We start from the raw sequence: 18973 nt of genomic DNA on the forward strand, positions 1-18973 counted from the left end.
CATACGTAATTGATCAGATACATCATGCAACATATTTACAATTAAACATTTTAGGTTTTAATGCAGTTATTAACCTCTTAAGGATCAGAACCTTTTTTTCAATTTTCGCCTAAATGACATACCCAAATCTAACTGCCTGTAGCTCAGGACCTGAAGCAAGGACATGCATAGACTTTGTGGAAATGTGAAATTAATGTAGGAGAATATAACACATTAGATCTGGTAAAAGATAATACAAACAAAAAAACATGCATTTTCTATATATGTTTTAGCCATCATCTTTGAAAAACAAGAGAAAGGCCACAATATAATATTGCAGTTTAGACGCAATTTAGATTGTGGCCACTAGATGGCAGCAGTGTGTGTGCAAAGTTTCAGATTGATCCAGTGAAGCATTGCAATACTGGACTATTTTGTATGAAGTCTGCCCAAATGTGCCAATTGGTCAATTGATACATTTTCAAGTACATAACTATAGACAACATACAAAAATTATATGGTAATACACAATGTAAGTTTACACACTCCCAGGAATGTCATACATGATGGATCATTAGCTTATACACTAACTTTCACACATCTAGATGGCCTGGCGGGGTGGGTGTGGAGCCAGAGACAACAGGGGTTCAAACTGTAGAACCCAGTTCCTACATTTGAATATAAAAATTGATTTGATCAAACAAAATGATGCTACATTTTATCTCTGGGACCCTTAGGATGACAAATCAGAGCAAGATTACTGAATGTAAGTACCTTATTTACCTTCAGAGGTGACTGTATCAAACCAGTTGCCGTGACACGTTTTTTGTTGTTGTGCACTCTCCTCAAACAACAGCATGGTCTTTTTTCACCGTAATAGCTACTTTAAATTGGACAGTGCAGTTAGATTAACAAGAATGTAAGCTTTCTGCCCATATAAGACATGTCTATGTCCTGGAAAGTTTGCTGTTACTTACAACAGTCATGCTAATCACATTAGTGCACGTTAGCTCAACCGTCCCGTATACGGGACACCGATCCCATAGAGGTGAACGCTAACACTTACACTGAAGAATCAGTCTTAATTTACGATGACGTTGCAAGTGAAGGTATTGCCCCTCCCCTTAAATCCAAGGTAACTTCTGACCTGCTCTGTGGATACTAAGTGGTCATCATCCAACCCTGGCTATAATATGTAGACCTATAGTCTACCTCCCATACCTGGTCTGATACCTGGAGCTATGTTGTAGAGTCATTATATAGCATGCCTACCTGCAACAGGTGAGTAGACACTATTCAACCAGATAGAGTCGTGGGGTAAGCAGTGGGGTTATCAAGCCCAACACTTACAAACCCTCCAGTGTATTAGTCCTCATAGTGTTAGCTGGGACAGAAGCCTGCACACCCTGTGTCTCTCCAGGAACAGAGTTGGTGACCAATGCCCTTCATGCCATGACACGTCAGGAAAGCCTGATCCCTACTAACCCTAGTATAGGCAGCCCTACTATACTTAATAGCGCAGATAGAGTCTCTTGTTATTGTGTTGTTGGTCATTAGACCATATAAATGCAGTGTTGATCTGGGCCTGAGCTCCAGAGTTCCTGTTTAACACCTTAAATACGCATCACCCATCTAGCTAGCTATTTGTAGCTAATGCTAGCTATTTGTAGCTAGCTAATTAGCATTAGCTAAACAGTCGCCAGCTGAGCGTTTTGTGAATAGAACTCTTGTGCATCGCATTCAGATTAGTTTTTTTTATTTGAAAAAAACTTTACATGTATTTTCAAACTAACTAGCCAATCTAACTGTAACCATTTCTGATGATCAATTCATCTCATCTATGACGCCTTGATGGCTGTGTAGCAAGCTAAAAAAAAAAAGCTAACAAATCGTTTGGACCAATGAGAGGAGAGCTACTGAGTTCGGACGTCACAAACACATGTCCATATATGGCATTGCGTTGGCAGCCATATTGGCTTTTCTATCCAGTGATGTCCCTGGAACCGGGACCACGTTATACCTCGAAGGTCGGCATAGAGCCCACGGAAAAAGACAGGAACCTTCCCGCTAGCCATGATTGGCTGAGATAATGGATGGGCCGGACGTGCGAGAGATGAGTTCGGATTGGTCTGCCATGTAGCATGCTTCTGTCTATAACATGAGCTGCTCAGTATACTTAGATAATCCTTGCTACCGCTGCTTTTTTGAAAGATATAGCGTTAGCCATTGGAGAACTGCTAAAGTGTTTCTACTGCTCTCACCAACATGGCTGCCCTGAATTTAGCAGGCGCTATCGACAAAGATCAGTGGGGGAAAAAGTTATGACGGACTACTTTCTGCACACGGTTAGTGTGATCCGGAGTGACTTGACACAACTCGGGTCCAACAAGCTATACAAACAAAACGAAGGTTTACATGTGTAACCACGGTTACGTTAGCTATCGGATTACTCCAATATAGTATCCTTCCGCTTGGCAGGATACATTCCGAGGAAGGATTTCAGATTAGTCCCATGTTCCCATGGTAATGATGAGCAATGTTCCCTCAAAAAAAATATGGCACTGAGCAAATTTCAGGTCTGCTGACCGCAAACTTCAACGTTGTGAAAATTCTGTGCAACTCAGGGCGCTCATTTCATGTAAGAATGCACTCATATATACATTTTGTTATTTTATCAGGTATTTTTTTTTTTTTTTTTAATAAAGAAAATGAAATTTCAGTCACCTCTGAATTACTGTGTTGTCTTGTTCTCTTGCATAATTCAACAAGTGTGTCAGTGAGGGGGTTGGTTTATCTGGCCCGGGTTACCACGTTGGGAGGAGTTTGAACCGGGTGAAAAGTGATTGCATTCCTTTTGGAGCCGGGCTGCCTCCCAGGCATGAATCAGGTGCTCCGCTCTGGCCGACGGCAAAGTCGGCTCAAAACAAAAGTGACGTAAATAAGCACATGGAGAAATGAGTAGCATTCTGTGTTTTCACATGCAAATTAAGTGATTGCTTTTGATAAAAAGGCTTTAAATGCCTTCCAAAGTAAATCTAGTTTGAAAATTCAAACGTTTATTTAATGGAAAAGAGATGTTGTATGTTTCTTGACGATGCATGATGCTGCTTTGTTGACAACATGACCGTGGGGTGCAGATAACTGTTTGATTTGAGAAGGGTGCTCCTCCCTCCCCGCTTTAGCCCAATGACGTGACGGCCCATTGTCCAGTTCAACCCGGGCCAGCGTAATAGAACTCCCTCAATAGCAGGATACCCTCGGATTAAAAATCAACAAGCCTGGCTCTAGGTTATATCTCTAAACACACTTTACATTGTTTGCGAGATGAGACATAATATCACTATAATCCAAGTGTTCATTGTCAGAAGTTGCTTTCATTTCAGCGCATCTAGTTTGTAAACATTTCAACCGTATTAAACGCTAACTTTTTTCAATTCCACAAGAAATGAACACAATTCAGGGCCTCACCTGTTTAGATTTTTTTTTAAATACACACATATATATATAATAATAATCATTTATTTAATATTTTTGCCTGTTTTGTATGTTATTTTGGCATTAATTCATGTCACATATCAGTTAGCAAACAATGTAAAAATATATATATTTGAGTTAATGAAGCCGCATACATTTTTACATTTCAGTCATTTAGCAGACGCTCTTATCCAGAGGCGACTTACAGTTAGTGAGTCCATACATAATTTTTTTATTTTTCATATTGGCCCCCCATGGGAATCGAACCCACAACCCTGGCGTTGCAAACGCCGTGCTCTACCAACTGAGCTACATCCCTGCCAGCCATTCTTTCCCTGGACGACACTGGGCCAATTGTGCGCCGCCCCATGGGTCTCCCGGTCGCGGCCAGCTACGACATGTTCTCTTTCTTGAGTAAGGCAGCTCCTAAATGCAGGTGTTTCAGCCTCGCTCAGTGCTTTCTGGGGTGGTGGGGCAGCCAGCGGAATATACAGAGCATACGCTTTGGTAATGTTCTCTAGTTGCGCCATGATTGGTTCACTGTTCTGTCACTCACTATATAACCGCAGAATTTGTATTTATTGTTAATTTAACTAGGCAAGTCAGTTAAGAACAAATTATAGATACAAGGTATCGGTGCTCATCGTCATTGGACATAAACATTACACAACAAGTCGGAAATGACAAATTCAACAATGAGTGGTTTGGAAGGAATCAATGGTTAACTGCAAGCGTTGCACATCACTCGCTATTTTGTTTGGTCCAAGTCTGGGTTTAAGGATTTAAAACATATGTCTGAAATGGTCTCTAGCAGTACAGAGAATCCTATTTCTCACAGATCCATCTGTATTGATCGGAACAGCCAGAGTCCCACCATGCTCCTGTGTCTGATGACCAGGAGTAGAAATACGCACAGTTCTCAGCTACACCACCATTAGGCTCTCTACTGTTCCAATATCTGTAGAAGAAACAACACATAGAATCAGGCTGTCCACTGTTCCAATACCTGTAGAAGAAAAAACACATAGAATCAGGCTGTCCACTGTTCCAATACCTGTAGAAGAAACAACACATAGAATCAGGCTCTCTACTGTTCCAATACCTGTAGAAGAAACAACACATAGAATCAGGCTGTCCACTGTTCCAATACCTGTAGAAGAAACAACACATAGAATCAGGCTGTCCACTGTTCCAGTACCTGTAGAAGAAACACATAGAATCAGGCTGCCCATTGTTCCAATACCTGTAGAAGAAACAACACATAGAATCAGGCTGTCCACTGTTCCAATACCTGTAGTAGAAACAACACATAGAATCAGGCTGTCCACTGTTCCAATACCTGTAGAAGAAACAACACATAGAATCAGGCTGTCCACTGTTCCAATACCTGTAGAAGAAACAACACATAGAATCAGGCTTTCCACTGTTCCAATACCTGTAGAAGAAACAACACATAGAATCAGGCTGTCCACTGTTCCAATACCTGTGAAGAAACAACACATAGAATCAGGCTGTCTACTGTTCCAATACCTGTAGAAGAAACAACACATAGAATCAGGCTGTCCACTGTTCCAGTACCTGTAGAAGAAACAACACATAGAATCAGGCTGTCCACTGTTCCAATACATGTAGAAGAAACAACACATAGAATCAGGCTGTCCACTGTTCCAGTACATGTAGAAGAAACACATAGAATCAGGCTGTCCACTGTTCCAGTACCTGTAGAAGAAACAACACATAGAATCAGGCTGTCCACTGTTCCAATACCTGTAGAAGAAACAAGACATAGAATCAGGCTGTCCACTGTACCAGTACCTGTAGAAGAAACAACACATAGAATCAGGCTGTCCACTGTTCCAATACCTGTAGTAGAAACAAGACATAGAATCAGGCTGTCCACTCTCAGAGCCTACTACTCCAGACAGTGATTTCATGGTAACACAGAACTCATTAAATGTCTTACGTTGTGGTCAGTGGTGTGTCGTCCACCCATTTCCAGGTCCCCTCAGTAACAGAGTCAGTCAGACCAATCCAGACATATTTCTTTACTCCACATAACCAATTGACAAATGTCTGTAGTTGTGGGATAGAGACAACATTATTAATACTTAGCCATTACCTCTCTCTCTCTCTCTGTGATCGCCACTTACGCCGCACACACACAACACACACACACACACACACACACACACACACACACACACACACACACACACACACACACACACACACACACACACACACACACACACACACACACACACACACACACACACACACACACACACACACACACACACACACACACACACACACACACACACACCTGTTTGTCTTGGCTGTTGATGATCACCAGGTCTGCTCCTCTATCTCTGCAGTCCTGTCTGCTCTTCTCCCAGGTGTTCTTCTTAGTAGAGATGTAGTAACAACGGCTACCAAGCTTCTTCCATCCTTGCGGACACTCTTTAAGTTGAAAATGTCTCGCTTTAGTCACCTTAATATCACGTTGAATTAAGTCTCAATCAAACACTTGAGGCACTAACTAATGGTCGGTTTGGAAGTCATAGATTTTTCCTTTAATGTAAGTTGAATTGCCTGTTTATAAGTGGCATGTGAACGGATACAGAGACTGTCAAACAGAACAGTCATTAGACAATTTCCCTCACCTTTCTCAACCAAAGATTGTTTCAGACGTTCTGTCTCTTTCTTTAGTTGTTCTCTCTCTTTGGTCAGGGTGTTGTATCTGGTCTGTAGCTGGTCTCTCTCTTTGGTCAGGGTGTTGTATCTGGTCTGTAGATGGTCTCTCTCTTTGGTCAGGGTGTTGTATCTGGTCTGTTGCTGGTCTCTCTCTGCAGTCAGGGTGTTGTATCTGGTCTGTTGCTGGTCTCTTTCTTCGGTCAGGGTGTTGTAACTGGTCTGTAGCTGGTCTCTCTCTTTGGTCAGGGTGTTGTATCTGGTCTGTAGCTGGTCTCTCTCTTTGGTCAGGGTGTTGTATCTGGTCTGTAGATGGTCTCTCTCTTTGGTCAGGGTGTTGTATCTGGTCTGTAGATGGTCTCTCTCTTTGGTCAGGGTGTTGTATCTGGTCTGTTGCTGGTCTCTCTCTGCAGTCAGGGTGTTGTATCTGGTCTGTTGCTGGTCTCTTTCTTCGGTCAGGGTGTTGTAACTGGTCTGTAGCTGGTCTCTCTCTTTGGTCAGGGTGTTGTATCTGGTCTGTAGCTGGTCTCTCTCTTTGGTCAGGGTGTTGTATCTGGTCAGTAGATGGTCTCTCTCTTTGGTCAGGGTGTTGTATCTGGTCTGTTGCTGGTCTCTTTCTTCGGTCAGGGTGTTGGAACTGATCTGCAACTGGTCTCTCTCTTTGGTCAGGGTGTTGTATCTGGTCTGTAGATGGTCTCTCTCTTTAGTCAGGGTGTGGTATCTGGTCTGTTGCTGGTCTCTCTCTGCAGTCAGGGTGTTGTATCTGGTCTGTTGCTGGTCTCTTTCTTCGGTCAGGGTGTTGTAACTGGTCTGTAGCTGGTCTCTCTCTTTGGTCAGGGTGTTGTAGCTGGTTTGTAGCTGGTCTCTCTCTTTGGTCAGGGTGTTGGAACTGATCTGCAACTGGTCTCTCTCTTTGGTCAAGGTCTTGTAACTGGTCTGTAGCTGGTCTCTCTCTTTGGTCAGGGTGTTGTATCTGGTCTGTAGATGGTCTCTCTCTTTGGTCAGGGTGTTGTATCTGGTCTGTTGCTGGTCTCTTTCTTCGGTCAGGGTGTTGGAACTGATCTGCAACTGGTCTCTCTCTTTGGTCAGGGTGTTGTAGATGGTCTGTAGCTGGTCTCTCTCTTTGGTCAGGGTGTTGGAAGTGATCTGCAACTGGTCTCTCTCTTTGGTCAGGGGTGTTGTAACTGATCTGCAACTGGTCTCTCTCTTTGGTCAGGGTGTTGTATCTGGTCTGTAGATGGTCTCTCTCTTTGGTCAGGATGTTGTATCTGGTCTGTTGCTGGTCTCTCTCTGCAGTCAGGGTGTTGTATCTGGTCTGTTGCTGGTCTCTTTCTTCGGTCAGGGTGTTGTAACTGGTCTGTAGCTGGTCTCTCTCTTTGGTCAGGGTGTTGTAGCTGGTTTGTAGCTGGTCTCTCTCTTTGGTCAGGGTGTTGGAACTGATCTGCAACTGGTCTCTCTCTTTGGTCAAGGTCTTGTAACTGGTCTCTAGCTGGTCTCTCTCTTTGGTCAGGGTGTTGTATCTGGTCTGTAGATTGTCTCTCTCTTTGGTCAGGGTGTTGTATCTGGTCTGTTGCTGGTCTCTTTCTTCGGTCAGGGTGTTGGAACTGATCTGCAACTGGTCTCTCTCTTTAGTCAGGGTGTTGTAACTGATCTGCAACTGGTCTCTCTCTTTGGTCAGGGTGTTGTATCTGGTCTGTAGATGGTCTCTCTCTTTGGTCAGGGTGTTGTATCTGGTCTGTTGCTGGTCTCTCTCTGCAGTCAGGGTGTTGTATCTGGTCTGTTGCTGGTCTCTTTCTTCGGTCAGGGTGTTGTAACTGGTTTGTAGCTGGTCTCTCTCTTTGGTCAGGGTGTTGTAGATGGTCTGTAGCTGGTCTCTCTCTTTGGTCAGGGTGTTGGAAGTGATCTGCAACTGGTCTCTCTCTTTGGTCAGGGTGTTGGAACTGATCTGCAACTGGTCTCTCTCTTTGGTCAGGGTGTTGTATCTGGTCTGTAGATGATCTCTCTCTTTGGTCAGGGTGTTGTATCTGGTCTGTTGCTGGTCTCTCTCTGCAGTCAGGGTGTTGTATCTGGTCTGTTGCTGGTCTCTTTCTTTGGTCAGGGTGTTGTAACTGGTCTGTAGCTGGTCTCTCTCTTTGGTCAGTGTGTTATAGCTGGTCTGTAACCGGTCTCTCTCTGTAGTCAGGGTGTTGTTTCTGGTCTGTTGCTGGTCTCTTTCTTCGGTCAGGGTGTTGTAACTGGTCTGTAGCTGGTCTCTCTCTTTGGTCAGGGTGTTGTATCTGGTCTGTAGCTGGTCTCTCTCTTTGGTCAGGGTGTTGTATCTGGTCTGTAGATGGTCTCTCTCTTTGGTCAGGGTGTTGTATCTGGTCTGTAGATGGTCTCTCTCTTTGGTCAGGGTGTTGTATCTGGTCTGTTGCTGGTCTCTCTCTGCAGTCAGGGTGTTGTATCTGGTCTGTTGCTGGTCTCTTTCTTCGGTCAGGGTGTTGTAACTGGTCTGTAGCTGGTCTCTCTCTTTGGTCAGGGTGTTGTATCTGGTCTGTAGCTGGTCTCTCTCTTTGGTCAGGGTGTTGTATCTGGTCAGTAGATGGTCTCTCTCTTTGGTCAGGGTGTTGTATCTGGTCTGTTGCTGGTCTCTCTCTTCGGTCAGGGTGTTGGAACTGATCTGCAACTGGTCTCTCTCTTTGGTCAGGGTGTTGTATCTGGTCTGTAGATGGTCTCTCTCTTTAGTCAGGGTGTGGTATCTGGTCTGTTGCTGGTCTCTCTCTGCAGTCAGGGTGTTGTATCTGGTCTGTTGCTGGTCTCTTTCTTCGGTCAGGGTGTTGTAACTGGTCTGTAGCTGGTCTCTCTCTTTGGTCAGGGTGTTGTAGCTGGTTTGTAGCTGGTCTCTCTCTTTGGTCAGGGTGTTGGAACTGATCTGCAACTGGTCTCTCTCTTTGGTCAAGGTCTTGTAACTGGTCTGTAGCTGGTCTCTCTCTTTGGTCAGGGTGTTGTATCTGGTCTGTAGATGGTCTCTCTCTTTGGTCAGGGTGTTGTATCTGGTCTGTTGCTGGTCTCTTTCTTCGGTCAGGGTGTTGGAACTGATCTGCAACTGGTCTCTCTCTTTGGTCAGGGTGTTGTAGATGGTCTGTAGCTGGTCTCTCTCTTTGGTCAGGGTGTTGGAAGTGATCTGCAACTGGTCTCTCTCTTTGGTCAGGGTGTTGTAACTGATCTGCAACTGGTCTCTCTCTTTGGTCAGGGTGTTGTATCTGGTCTGTAGATGGTCTCTCTCTTTGGTCAGGATGTTGTATCTGGTCTGTTGCTGGTCTCTCTCTGCAGTCAGGGTGTTGTATCTGGTCTGTTGCTGGTCTCTTTCTTCGGTCAGGGTGTTGTAACTGGTCTGTAGCTGGTCTCTCTCTTTGGTCAGGGTGTTGTAGCTGGTTTGTAGCTGGTCTCTCTCTTTGGTCAGGGTGTTGGAACTGATCTGCAACTGGTCTCTCTCTTTGGTCAAGGTCTTGTAACTGGTCTCTAGCTGGTCTCTCTCTTTGGTCAGGGTGTTGTATCTGGTCTGTAGATTGTCTCTCTCTTTGGTCAGGGTGTTGTATCTGGTCTGTTGCTGGTCTCTTTCTTCGGTCAGGTGTTGGAACTGATCTGCAACTGGTTCTCTCTTTAGTCAGGGTGTTGTAACTGATCTGCAACTGGTCTCTCTCTTTGGTCAGGGTGTTGTATCTGGTCTGTAGATGGTCTCTCTCTTTGGTCAGGGTGTTGTATCTGGTCTGTTGCTGGTCTCTCTCTGCAGTCAGGGTGTTGTATCTGGTCTGTTGCTGGTCTCTTTCTTCGGTCAGGGTGTTGTAACTGGTTTGTAGCTGGTCTCTCTCTTTGGTCAGGGTGTTGTAGATGGTCTGTAGCTGGTCTCTCTCTTTGGTCAGGGTGTTGGAAGTGATCTGCAACTGGTCTCTCTCTTTGGTCAGGGTGTTGGAACTGATCTGCAACTGGTCTCTCTCTTTGGTCAGGGTGTTGTATCTGGTCTGTAGATGATCTCTCTCTTTGGTCAGGGTGTTGTATCTGGTCTGTTGCTGGTCTCTCTCTGCAGTCAGGGTGTTGTATCTGGTCTGTTGCTGGTCTCTTTCTTTGGTCAGGGTGTTGTAACTGGTCTGTAGCTGGTCTCTCTCTTTGGTCAGTGTGTTATAGCTGGTCTGTAACCGGTCTCTCTCTGTAGTCAGGGTGTTGTTTCTGGTCTGTAGCTGGTCTCACTCTTTGGTCAGAGTGTTGGATCTGGTCTGTAGCTGGTCTCTCTCTTTGGTCAGAGTGTTGTTTCTGGTCTGTAGCTGGTCTCTCTATTTGGTCAGAGTGTTGGATCTGGTCTGTAGCTGGTCACTCTCTTTGGTCAGAGTGTTGGATCTGGTCTGTAGCTGGTCTCTCTCTTTGGTCAGAGTGTTGTAACTGGTCTGTAGCTGGTCTCTCTCTTTGGTGAGGGTCTTGTAACTGGTCTGTAGCTGGTCTCTCTCTTTGGTCAGGGTGTTGTAACTGATCTGCAACTGGTCTCTCTCTTTGGTCAGGTTGTTGTATCTGATCTGTAGATGGTCTCTCTCTTTGGTCAGGGTGTTGTATCTGGTCTGTTGCTTGTCTCTGTCTGCAGTCAGGGTGTTGTATCTGGTCTTTTGCTGGTCTCTTTCTTTGGTCAGGGTGTTGTAACTGATCTGCAACTGGTCTCTCTCTTTGGTCAGGGTGTTGTATCTGGTCTGTAGCTGGCCACTCTCTTTGGTCAGAGTGTTGGAACTGATCTGCAACTGGTCTCTCTCTTTGGTCAGGGTCTTGTAACTGGTCTGTAGCTGGTCTCTCTCTTTGGTCAGGGTCTTGTAACTGGTCTGTAGCTGGTCTCTCACTTTGGTCAGGGTGTTGTATCTGGTCTGTAAGTGGTCTCTCTCTTTGGTCAGAGTGTTGGAACTGGTCTGTAGCTGGTCTCTCTCTTTGGTCAGGGTCTTGTAACTGGTCTGTAGCTGCTCTCTCTCTTTGGTCAAGGTGTTATAGCTGGTCTGTAACTGGTCTCTCTCTGTAGTCAGGGTGTTGTTTCTGGTCTGTAGCTGGTCTCTCTCTTTGGTCACAGTGTTGGATCTGGTCTGTAGCTGGTCTCTTTCTTTGGTCAGAGTGTTGTAACTGGTCTGTAGCTGGTCTCTCTCTTTGGTCAGAGTGTTGTAACTGGTCTGTAGCTGGTCTCTCTCTTTGGTCAGGGTGTTGTAGCTGGTCTGTAACTGGTCTCTCTTTGGTCAGGGTGTTGTTGCTGGTCTGTAGCTGGTCTCTCTCTTTTGTCAGGTTCTTGTAACTGGTCTGCAACTGGTCTCTCTCTTTGGTCATGGTGTTGTAGCTGGTCTGTAACTGGTCTCTCTCTGTAGTCAGGGTGTTGTATCTGGTCTGTTGCTGGTCTCTTTCTTCGGTCAGGGTGTTGTAACTGGTCTGTAGCTGGTCTCTCTCTTTGGTCAGGGTGTTGTAGCTGGTCTGTAACTGGTCTCTCTCTGTAGTCAGGGTGTTGTTGCTGGTCTGTAGCTGGTCTCTCTCTTCAGTCAGGTTGTTGCCTCTGGTCTGTAACTGGTCTCTCTCTTTGGTCAGGGTGTTGGATCTGGTTAATTGGTTTCGCTCTGTGAAATAATACCATCAACGACCAAGGTAACAGTGGAAAAGTTAATCTATCATTACCAGGGTTGGGTTCAATTGCATTTCAATTCCAGTCTATTCAGGAAGTACACTGGAATTCCAAGTCCAATTCTCTTCAATATTTTTCAATGAGGAAAATGTTGAATTGGAATTTTGTGTACTTTCTGAATTGAATTGAATGGAGTTTAAATGGAATTGATCCCTGATCATTACACCACTGATGATTAAGAGAAAGTTTGATTGAGAACATATCAAACTCACGGTAGAGCAACAGGCCTATGATCCCAGCCAATAGGAGAACACACAGCAGACCCAGACAAACTGCAGCAGCTCCAGAGGATCTCTTCCACCACTGAATAAACACTGAAGCACAAATTATTACCATAAGAACTTGCTCTTTATCAGCGTTGTGTTTGAGTCTACTTTTGTGTCCATTTGCTCTTTGAAGCACCGAGGAAAAAACACAAACTTGACAAGGGACAGAACACTAGAACTGAGTTCCAGAACCTCCCACTTTATACTGCTTGACTTCCAGAACCTCTTATAGAACACTGGCTTAAACATATTGCAGAGTTCAGGCACCCAAAATGAGTACTGGCACCTATTTCAGTCCAAATCAAATCAAATTTTCATTTTTCACATGCTTCATAAACAACAGGTGCAGACTAAAAGTGAAATGATGACTTATGGGTCCTTTTCCAACAATGCAGAGTAAAAAAGAATAACAAATAAACAGTGAATAACGAATAACATGAACAAGTAAAAATTACATGGCTATATACAGTCAGTACCAGTACCGAGTCCATGTGCACGGATACGAGGTCATCAGAAAGTGACTTTTTTCACATTTTGTTGTGTTACAGTCTAAATAAATAAAAAATGTGTCACTGGCCTGGTCTGGAGTTATGTTTTTTAGAAATGTTTACAAATTAATTAAAAATGAAAAGCTGAAATGTCTCGAGTCAATAAGTATTCAACCCCTTTGTTATGGCGAGCCTTAATACGTTCAGGAGTAAAAAGTTGTTTAACAAGTCACATAATACGTTGCATGGACTCAATCTGTGTGCAATAGTAGTGATTTTTGAATGACTACCTCATCTCTGTACCCCACACCTACAATTATCTGTAAGGTCCCTCCTCAGTCGAGCAGTGAATTTCAAACACAGATTCAACCACAAAGTCCAGGGTGGTGTTCCAATGCCTCGCAAAGAAGGGCACCTATTGGTAGATGGGTAAAAAATAAAAAAGCTGAAATTGAATATCCCTTTGAGCATGGTGAAGTTATTAATAACACTTTGGATGGTGTGTCAATACACCCAGTCACTACAAAGATACAGTATACTGTACAGAATAAAAATATTCCTAAACATGTTTGCAACAAGGCACTTGTAGTGTCTGAACAATTTACAATTTTGCTGACGTTTGCAAATGGTCTTAGAAGATGTTGACTCAGCTTGAGGAATCATCTGGAGAGCATTTCTATAGGGGCACCCTAAAACAGAGGGAGTCTGTTGAGGTGGAGTCCTGGGATTGGTCTGTAGGGGGAAAACACCCATATCAGGTTACATAGGATATAGACTATGGTTTTGGGACAAAGGAGGGGAGAATAACACATTAGAGATTGGGGCCGGTTATTCTCCAGATGTCTGCAGGAGTCTGTAAATTGGCGCTGAGATCTTAAATGTAATAAATAATTATAATCGAGGACAGTGTCAGCGGATTTCTTGTTCTCACATCATCTCAGCATCGTTTTCTCGACACTACACACTAAAGTAATACTGCAAAACATGTGGCAAAGCAATTAAAATTTTGTCCTCAATACAAAGTGTTATGTTTGGGGCAAATCCAATATAACACATTAAGGAGTACCACTCTCCATAGTTTTTCAGGATAAAAAAAGAAACTGACTGGATTTAAACACAGGCAAAATCCTAGAGAAAAACCTGGTTCAGTCTGCTTTCCACCAGACACTTGGAGATGAATTCACCATTCAACAAGACAATAACCTAAAACACAAGGCCACAAGAAGTTTGCAGAGTTACAGTTTACTTAAATCTGCTTGAAAATCTATGGCAAAGACTTGAAAATGGTTGTCTAGCAATGATCAACAACGAATTTGACAGATGAAAAGAATAAATGGGCAGATATTGTCCAATCCAGGTGTGTAAAAGCTCTTAGAGACTTACCCAGAGACTCACAGCTGTAATCGCTGCCAAAGGTGATTCTAACATGTATTGACTCAGGGGTGTGAATACATATGTAAATTAGATATTTCATTTTCAATACATTTGCAAAAATGTCTTACATGTTTGCACTGCGTCATTATGGGGCATTGTGGGTAGATTTTGTTTATTTTGAATACCAGTGTTGTAGTACTCATCCGGTCTCGAGACCACACAGTGTCTCGTGCTTGGCTCAATGTTGGATACATTTGTACTTTTGGTCTTGACTCTGTCTTGGACAGTGAGGACTCGTACTTTTCTTCCTGAGACCAGCATAAAACCGCTTCGACAGGCCAAATTCAGTGGGGAGAACAAGTATTTGATACCCTGCCGATTTTGCAGGTTTTCCTACTTACAAAGCATGTAGAGGTCTGTAATTTTTATCATAGGTACACTTCAACTGTGAGAGACGGAATCTAAAACAAAAATCCAGAAAATCACATTGTATGATTTTTAAGTAATTAATTTGCATTTTATTTTATGACATAAGTATTTGATACAACAGAAAAGCAGACCTTAATATTTGGTACAGAAACCTTTGTTTGCAATTACAGAGATCATACGTTTCTGTAGGTCTTGACCAGGTTCGACACACACTGCAGCAGGGATTTTGGCCACTCCTCCATACAGACCTTCTCCAGATCCTTCAGGTTTCAGGGCTGTCGCTGGGCAATACGGACTTTCAGCTCCCTCCAAAGATGTTCGATTGGGTTCAGGTCTGGAGACTGGCTAGGCCACTCCAGGACCTTGAGATGCTTCTTGCGGAGCCACTCCTTAGTTGCCCCTGGCTGTGTGTTTCGGGTCATTGTCATGCTGGAAGAACCAGCCACGACCCATCTTCAATGCTCTTACTGAGGGAAGGAGGTTGTTGGCCAAGATCTCGCGATACATGGCCCCCATCCATCCTCCCCCTCAATATGGTGCAGTCGTCCTGTCCCCTTGGCAGAAAAGCATCCCCAAAGAATGATGTTTCCACCTCCATGCTTCACGGTTGGGATGGTGTTCTTGGGGTTGTACTCATCCTTCTTCTTCCTCCAAACACGGTGAGTGGAGTTTAGACCAAAAGCTCTATTTTGTCTCATCAGACCACATGACCTTCTCCCATTCCTCCTCTGGATCATCCAGATGGTCATTGGCAAACTTCAGACGGGCCTGGACATGCGCTGGCTTGAGCAGGGGGACTCTGCGTGCGCTGCAGGATTTTAATCCATGACGGCGTAGTGTGTTACTAATGGTTTTCTTTGAGACTGTGGTCCCAGCTCTCTTCAGGTCATTGACCAGGTCCTGCCGTGTAGTTCTGGGCTGATCCCTCACCTTCCTCATGATCATTGATGCCCCACGAGGTGAGATCTTGCATGGAGCCCCAGACCGAGGGTGATTGATGGTCATCTTGAACTTTTCCATTTTCTAATAATTGCGCCAACAGTTGTTGCCTTCTCACCAAGCTGCTTGCCTATTGTCCTGTAGCCCATCCCAGCCCTGTAAGTCGCTCTGGATAAGAGCGTCTGCTAAATGACTAAAAATAAAAAATAAAAATAAAAATTGTGCAGGTCTACAATTTTATCCCTGATGTCCTTACACAGCTCTCTGGTCTTGGCCATTGTGGAGAGGTTGGAGTCTGCTTGATTGAGTGTGTGGACAGGTGTCTTTTATACAGGTAACGAGTTCAAACAGGTGCAGTTAATACAGGTAATGAGTGGAGAACAGGAGGGCTTCTTAAAAAAAACTAACAGGTCTGTGAGAGCCGGAATTCTTACTGGTTGGTAGGTGATCAAATACTTATGTCATGCAATAAAATGCAAATGAATTACTTAAAAATCATACAATGAGATTTTCTGGATTTTTGTTTTAGATTCTGTCTCTCACAGTTGCACTGTACCTATGATAAAAATTACAGACCTCTACATGCTTTGTAAGTAGGAAAACCTGCAAAATCGGCAGTGTATCAAATACTTGTTCTCCCCACTGTATATACACTCCGTTCTTGATACATTAATATCTTAACAGCCTTATCTATTACAGACATGTTTGCGCAAACCTATAGGCCTTCAGTTTGTGACAGGTTCGTGATTCTTAAAGGACAGCAACCGTAACCACTCATGTAAGAGACTTTTTGTAAAACACAAAGGGCCAGTGGTGTAGTGGAGGGTACACTCACTTTTAATCCCTACTGATGCGTATCATGGAGGTATGCGACTTATCAATGATGTAGTACAATAGAGAAATCATTCACAAAGTAGACAACACAATCGTAAAGCACGTGAAATATATTCACACAGGGTGGCTTTCCTTCACTGGGGTGGGCCGTTTGGGAACTTTTGGCAAATATATTCACACTAGGTGGCTTTCCTTCACTGGGGTGGGCCGTTTGGGAACTTTTGGGCACCAAAAAAAATATTGCTATCTGGTTGTAAATCACAGCTGGCCTGGTACATTGTTTGCCGACTTAATTCAAGATGCACCGTTTCAGTTTCAATGACTCAATATTCTGGACAAAAAAAACGAATAAATATAACTAAGGCTGGGTATGTCAATACAATCAAACTAGCAAGGGCAATGATCACAAGACAGCCATAACGTCGCTAATAGGCTAGCGTATCTATTTATGTAGCAAGCAGTACTGAGGATACGAAGAGGCAGGACGCAGGAATCAACAATGTAAAGGTTTGCTTTAACACTGAGCAAGAGAACAACAACGAGCGAGCACAAGACATGACACTAACAATCACACACAACACGACACTGAACAGCCCAGGGCTATATAGGGGTGGTGATGAGATGATGAGGTGCCCAGGGCTATATAGGGGTGGTGATGAGATGATGAGGTGCCCAGGGCTATATAGGGGTGGTGATGAGATGATGAGGTGCCCAGGGCTATATAGGGGTGGTGATGAGATGATGAGGTGCCCAGGGCTATATAGGGGTGGTGATGAGATGATGAGGTGCCCAGGGCTATATAGGGGGTGGTGATGAGATGATGAGGTGCCCAGGGCTATATAGGGGTGGTGATGAGATGATGAGGTACCCAGGGCTATATAGGGGTGGTGATGAGATGATGAGGTGCCCAGGGCTATATAGGGGTGGTGATGAGATGATGAGGTGCCCAGGGCTATATAGGGGTGGTGATGAGATGATGAGGTGCCCAGGGGCTATATAGGGGTGGTGAGGAGATGGTGAGGTGCCCAGGGCTATATAGGGGTGGTGATGAGATGATGAGGTGCCCAGGGCTATATAGGGGTGGTGATGAGATGATGAGGTGCCCAGGGCTATATAGGGGTGGTGATGAGATGATGAGGTGCAGGTGCGCTGGAGGTGATTAGGGTGCGTTGGGTTTCCATTCCTGTGTTTGCCGAGGTGGTGCGCTCAGACCGGTGGCTCAGTAGGACCGGCGAATCAGAGCGCCAGGAGGGGAGCAACGGGAGGAGACGTGACAGAGGATATTACTATGTATGCTATGGCCCCGACTGGTGATCTGGCTGTGTCAAAACTACAGTCAGATTTTATAGCTATGCAGGAATCCCTTGCTGATTTTAAAACGTGTGTATACTGAGCAAAATGGGAGAGACGTGACACTAACGTTAATTTCTGAAAGAACTGTACATGGAGGTAGGGGTCAAGTAACTAGGCAACAGGATAGATAATAGACAGTAGCAACAGTGTGTGTGTGTGTGTATATGTGTGTGTGTGTGTGTGTGTGTGTGTGTGTGTGTGTGTGTGGTGTGTGTGTGTGTGTGTGTGTGTGTGTGTGTGTGTGTGTGTGTGTGTGTGTGTGTGTGTGTGTGTGTGTTGGGGTGTAAGTATGTGTCAGTATCAAGCACTATACCAGGATAAACTGTTACCTGATGGTTGATCACCAACTCCATCCTTCCTGCAGGGCTTGATGGGTGTTTCGTTGCTGTATATACAATCATCAATATCCAGGGTCTTTATTTCATTAGGTGCTTTGCCTTTAAATCCATCTCTGTTGTCATAGTTTGCCTCTGACATCTTTACAGACTTGTGCTAAAATGCAGTAACTTCTACGGTTGTAACTTCTACTGTTGTAACTTCTACTGTTGTAACTTCTACTGTTGTAACTTCTACTGTTGTAACTTCTACTCTTGTAACTTCTACTGTTGTAACTTCTACTGTTGTAATTTATACGGTTCTAACTTCTACTGTCGTAACTTCAACTGTTGTAACTTCTGCTGTTGTAACTTCTACTCTTGTAACTTCTACTGTTGTAACTTCTACTGTTGTAATTTATACGGTTCTAACTTCTACTGTTGTAACTTCAACTGTTGTAACTTCTACTGTTGTAACTTCTACGGTTGTAACGTCTGCTGTTATCTCAGTTGTAGGTTTGTGTCTGTTCACTTCACCGCTGGATCCTCTGTGTGACTCAGCCTAATGTAAGAGACAGTTTTAACTGTCAACCTCATTAAAGGGGAAACTGTCTAACCAATAGTATGACACTAACCACCACCACGTGACTCCAACCTTATTTTCTTTGTTTTCCACAGTGTAGATTAGTTTGTAAATTTTGTTTCTATTAGTTTAGTTTACCACAGTGTAGATTAGTTTGTATATTTAGTTTCTATTAGTTTAGTTTACCACAGTGTAGATTAGTTTGTATATTTAGTTTCTATTAGTTTAGTTTACCACAGTGTAGATTAGTTTTACCATCTGATTAAAGCGTTGAAGTGACAATGTGACCCGTTTCAGGAAGCTGTGGATGGATGGATGGATGGATGGATGGATGGATGGATGGATGGATGGATGGATGGATGGATGGATGGATGGATGGATGGATGGATGGATGGATGGATGGATGGATGGATGGATGGATGGATGGATGGATGATAGATAGATAGATAGATAGATAGATAGATAGATAGATAGATAGATAGATAGATAGATAGATAGATAGATAGATAGATAGATAGATAGATAGATAGATATATAGATATATAGACAGATAGATAGATAGGATAGGATAG

At 43.9% G+C, this 18973-nt stretch overlaps 1 protein-coding gene across 2 annotated transcripts; it reads right to left on the reverse strand.

The window, feature by feature from the left end:
* Window positions 1-4117: 4117 nt before the first annotated feature.
* LOC121561212 (C-type lectin domain family 4 member E) lies at window positions 4118-18458 on the reverse strand. Of its 2 annotated transcripts, none has more exons than XR_006659757.1 (4): window positions 6120-6203; window positions 5780-5916; window positions 5417-5526; window positions 4118-4411 (listed from the first exon to the last, which is right to left on the reverse strand). XR_006659757.1 is itself a non-coding variant. In XM_045218628.1 (4 exons), exons 1-4 carry the CDS (start codon window positions 17979-17981, stop codon window positions 4279-4281), a joined length of 528 nt encoding a protein of 175 aa, XP_045074563.1. In that variant the 5' UTR covers window positions 17982-18458; the 3' UTR covers window positions 4118-4278. The 2 variants fall into 2 exon arrangements, 1 of the variants encoding a protein (XP_045074563.1); XM_045218628.1 differs by lacking the exon at window positions 6120-6203 and adding an exon at window positions 17834-18458.
* Between the last annotated feature and the right edge of the window lie 515 nt (window positions 18459-18973).

Source organism: Coregonus clupeaformis, unplaced genomic scaffold (genome assembly GCF_020615455.1).
Source record: "Coregonus clupeaformis isolate EN_2021a unplaced genomic scaffold, ASM2061545v1 scaf1697, whole genome shotgun sequence".
NCBI lineage: Eukaryota > Metazoa > Chordata > Actinopteri > Salmoniformes > Salmonidae > Coregonus > Coregonus clupeaformis.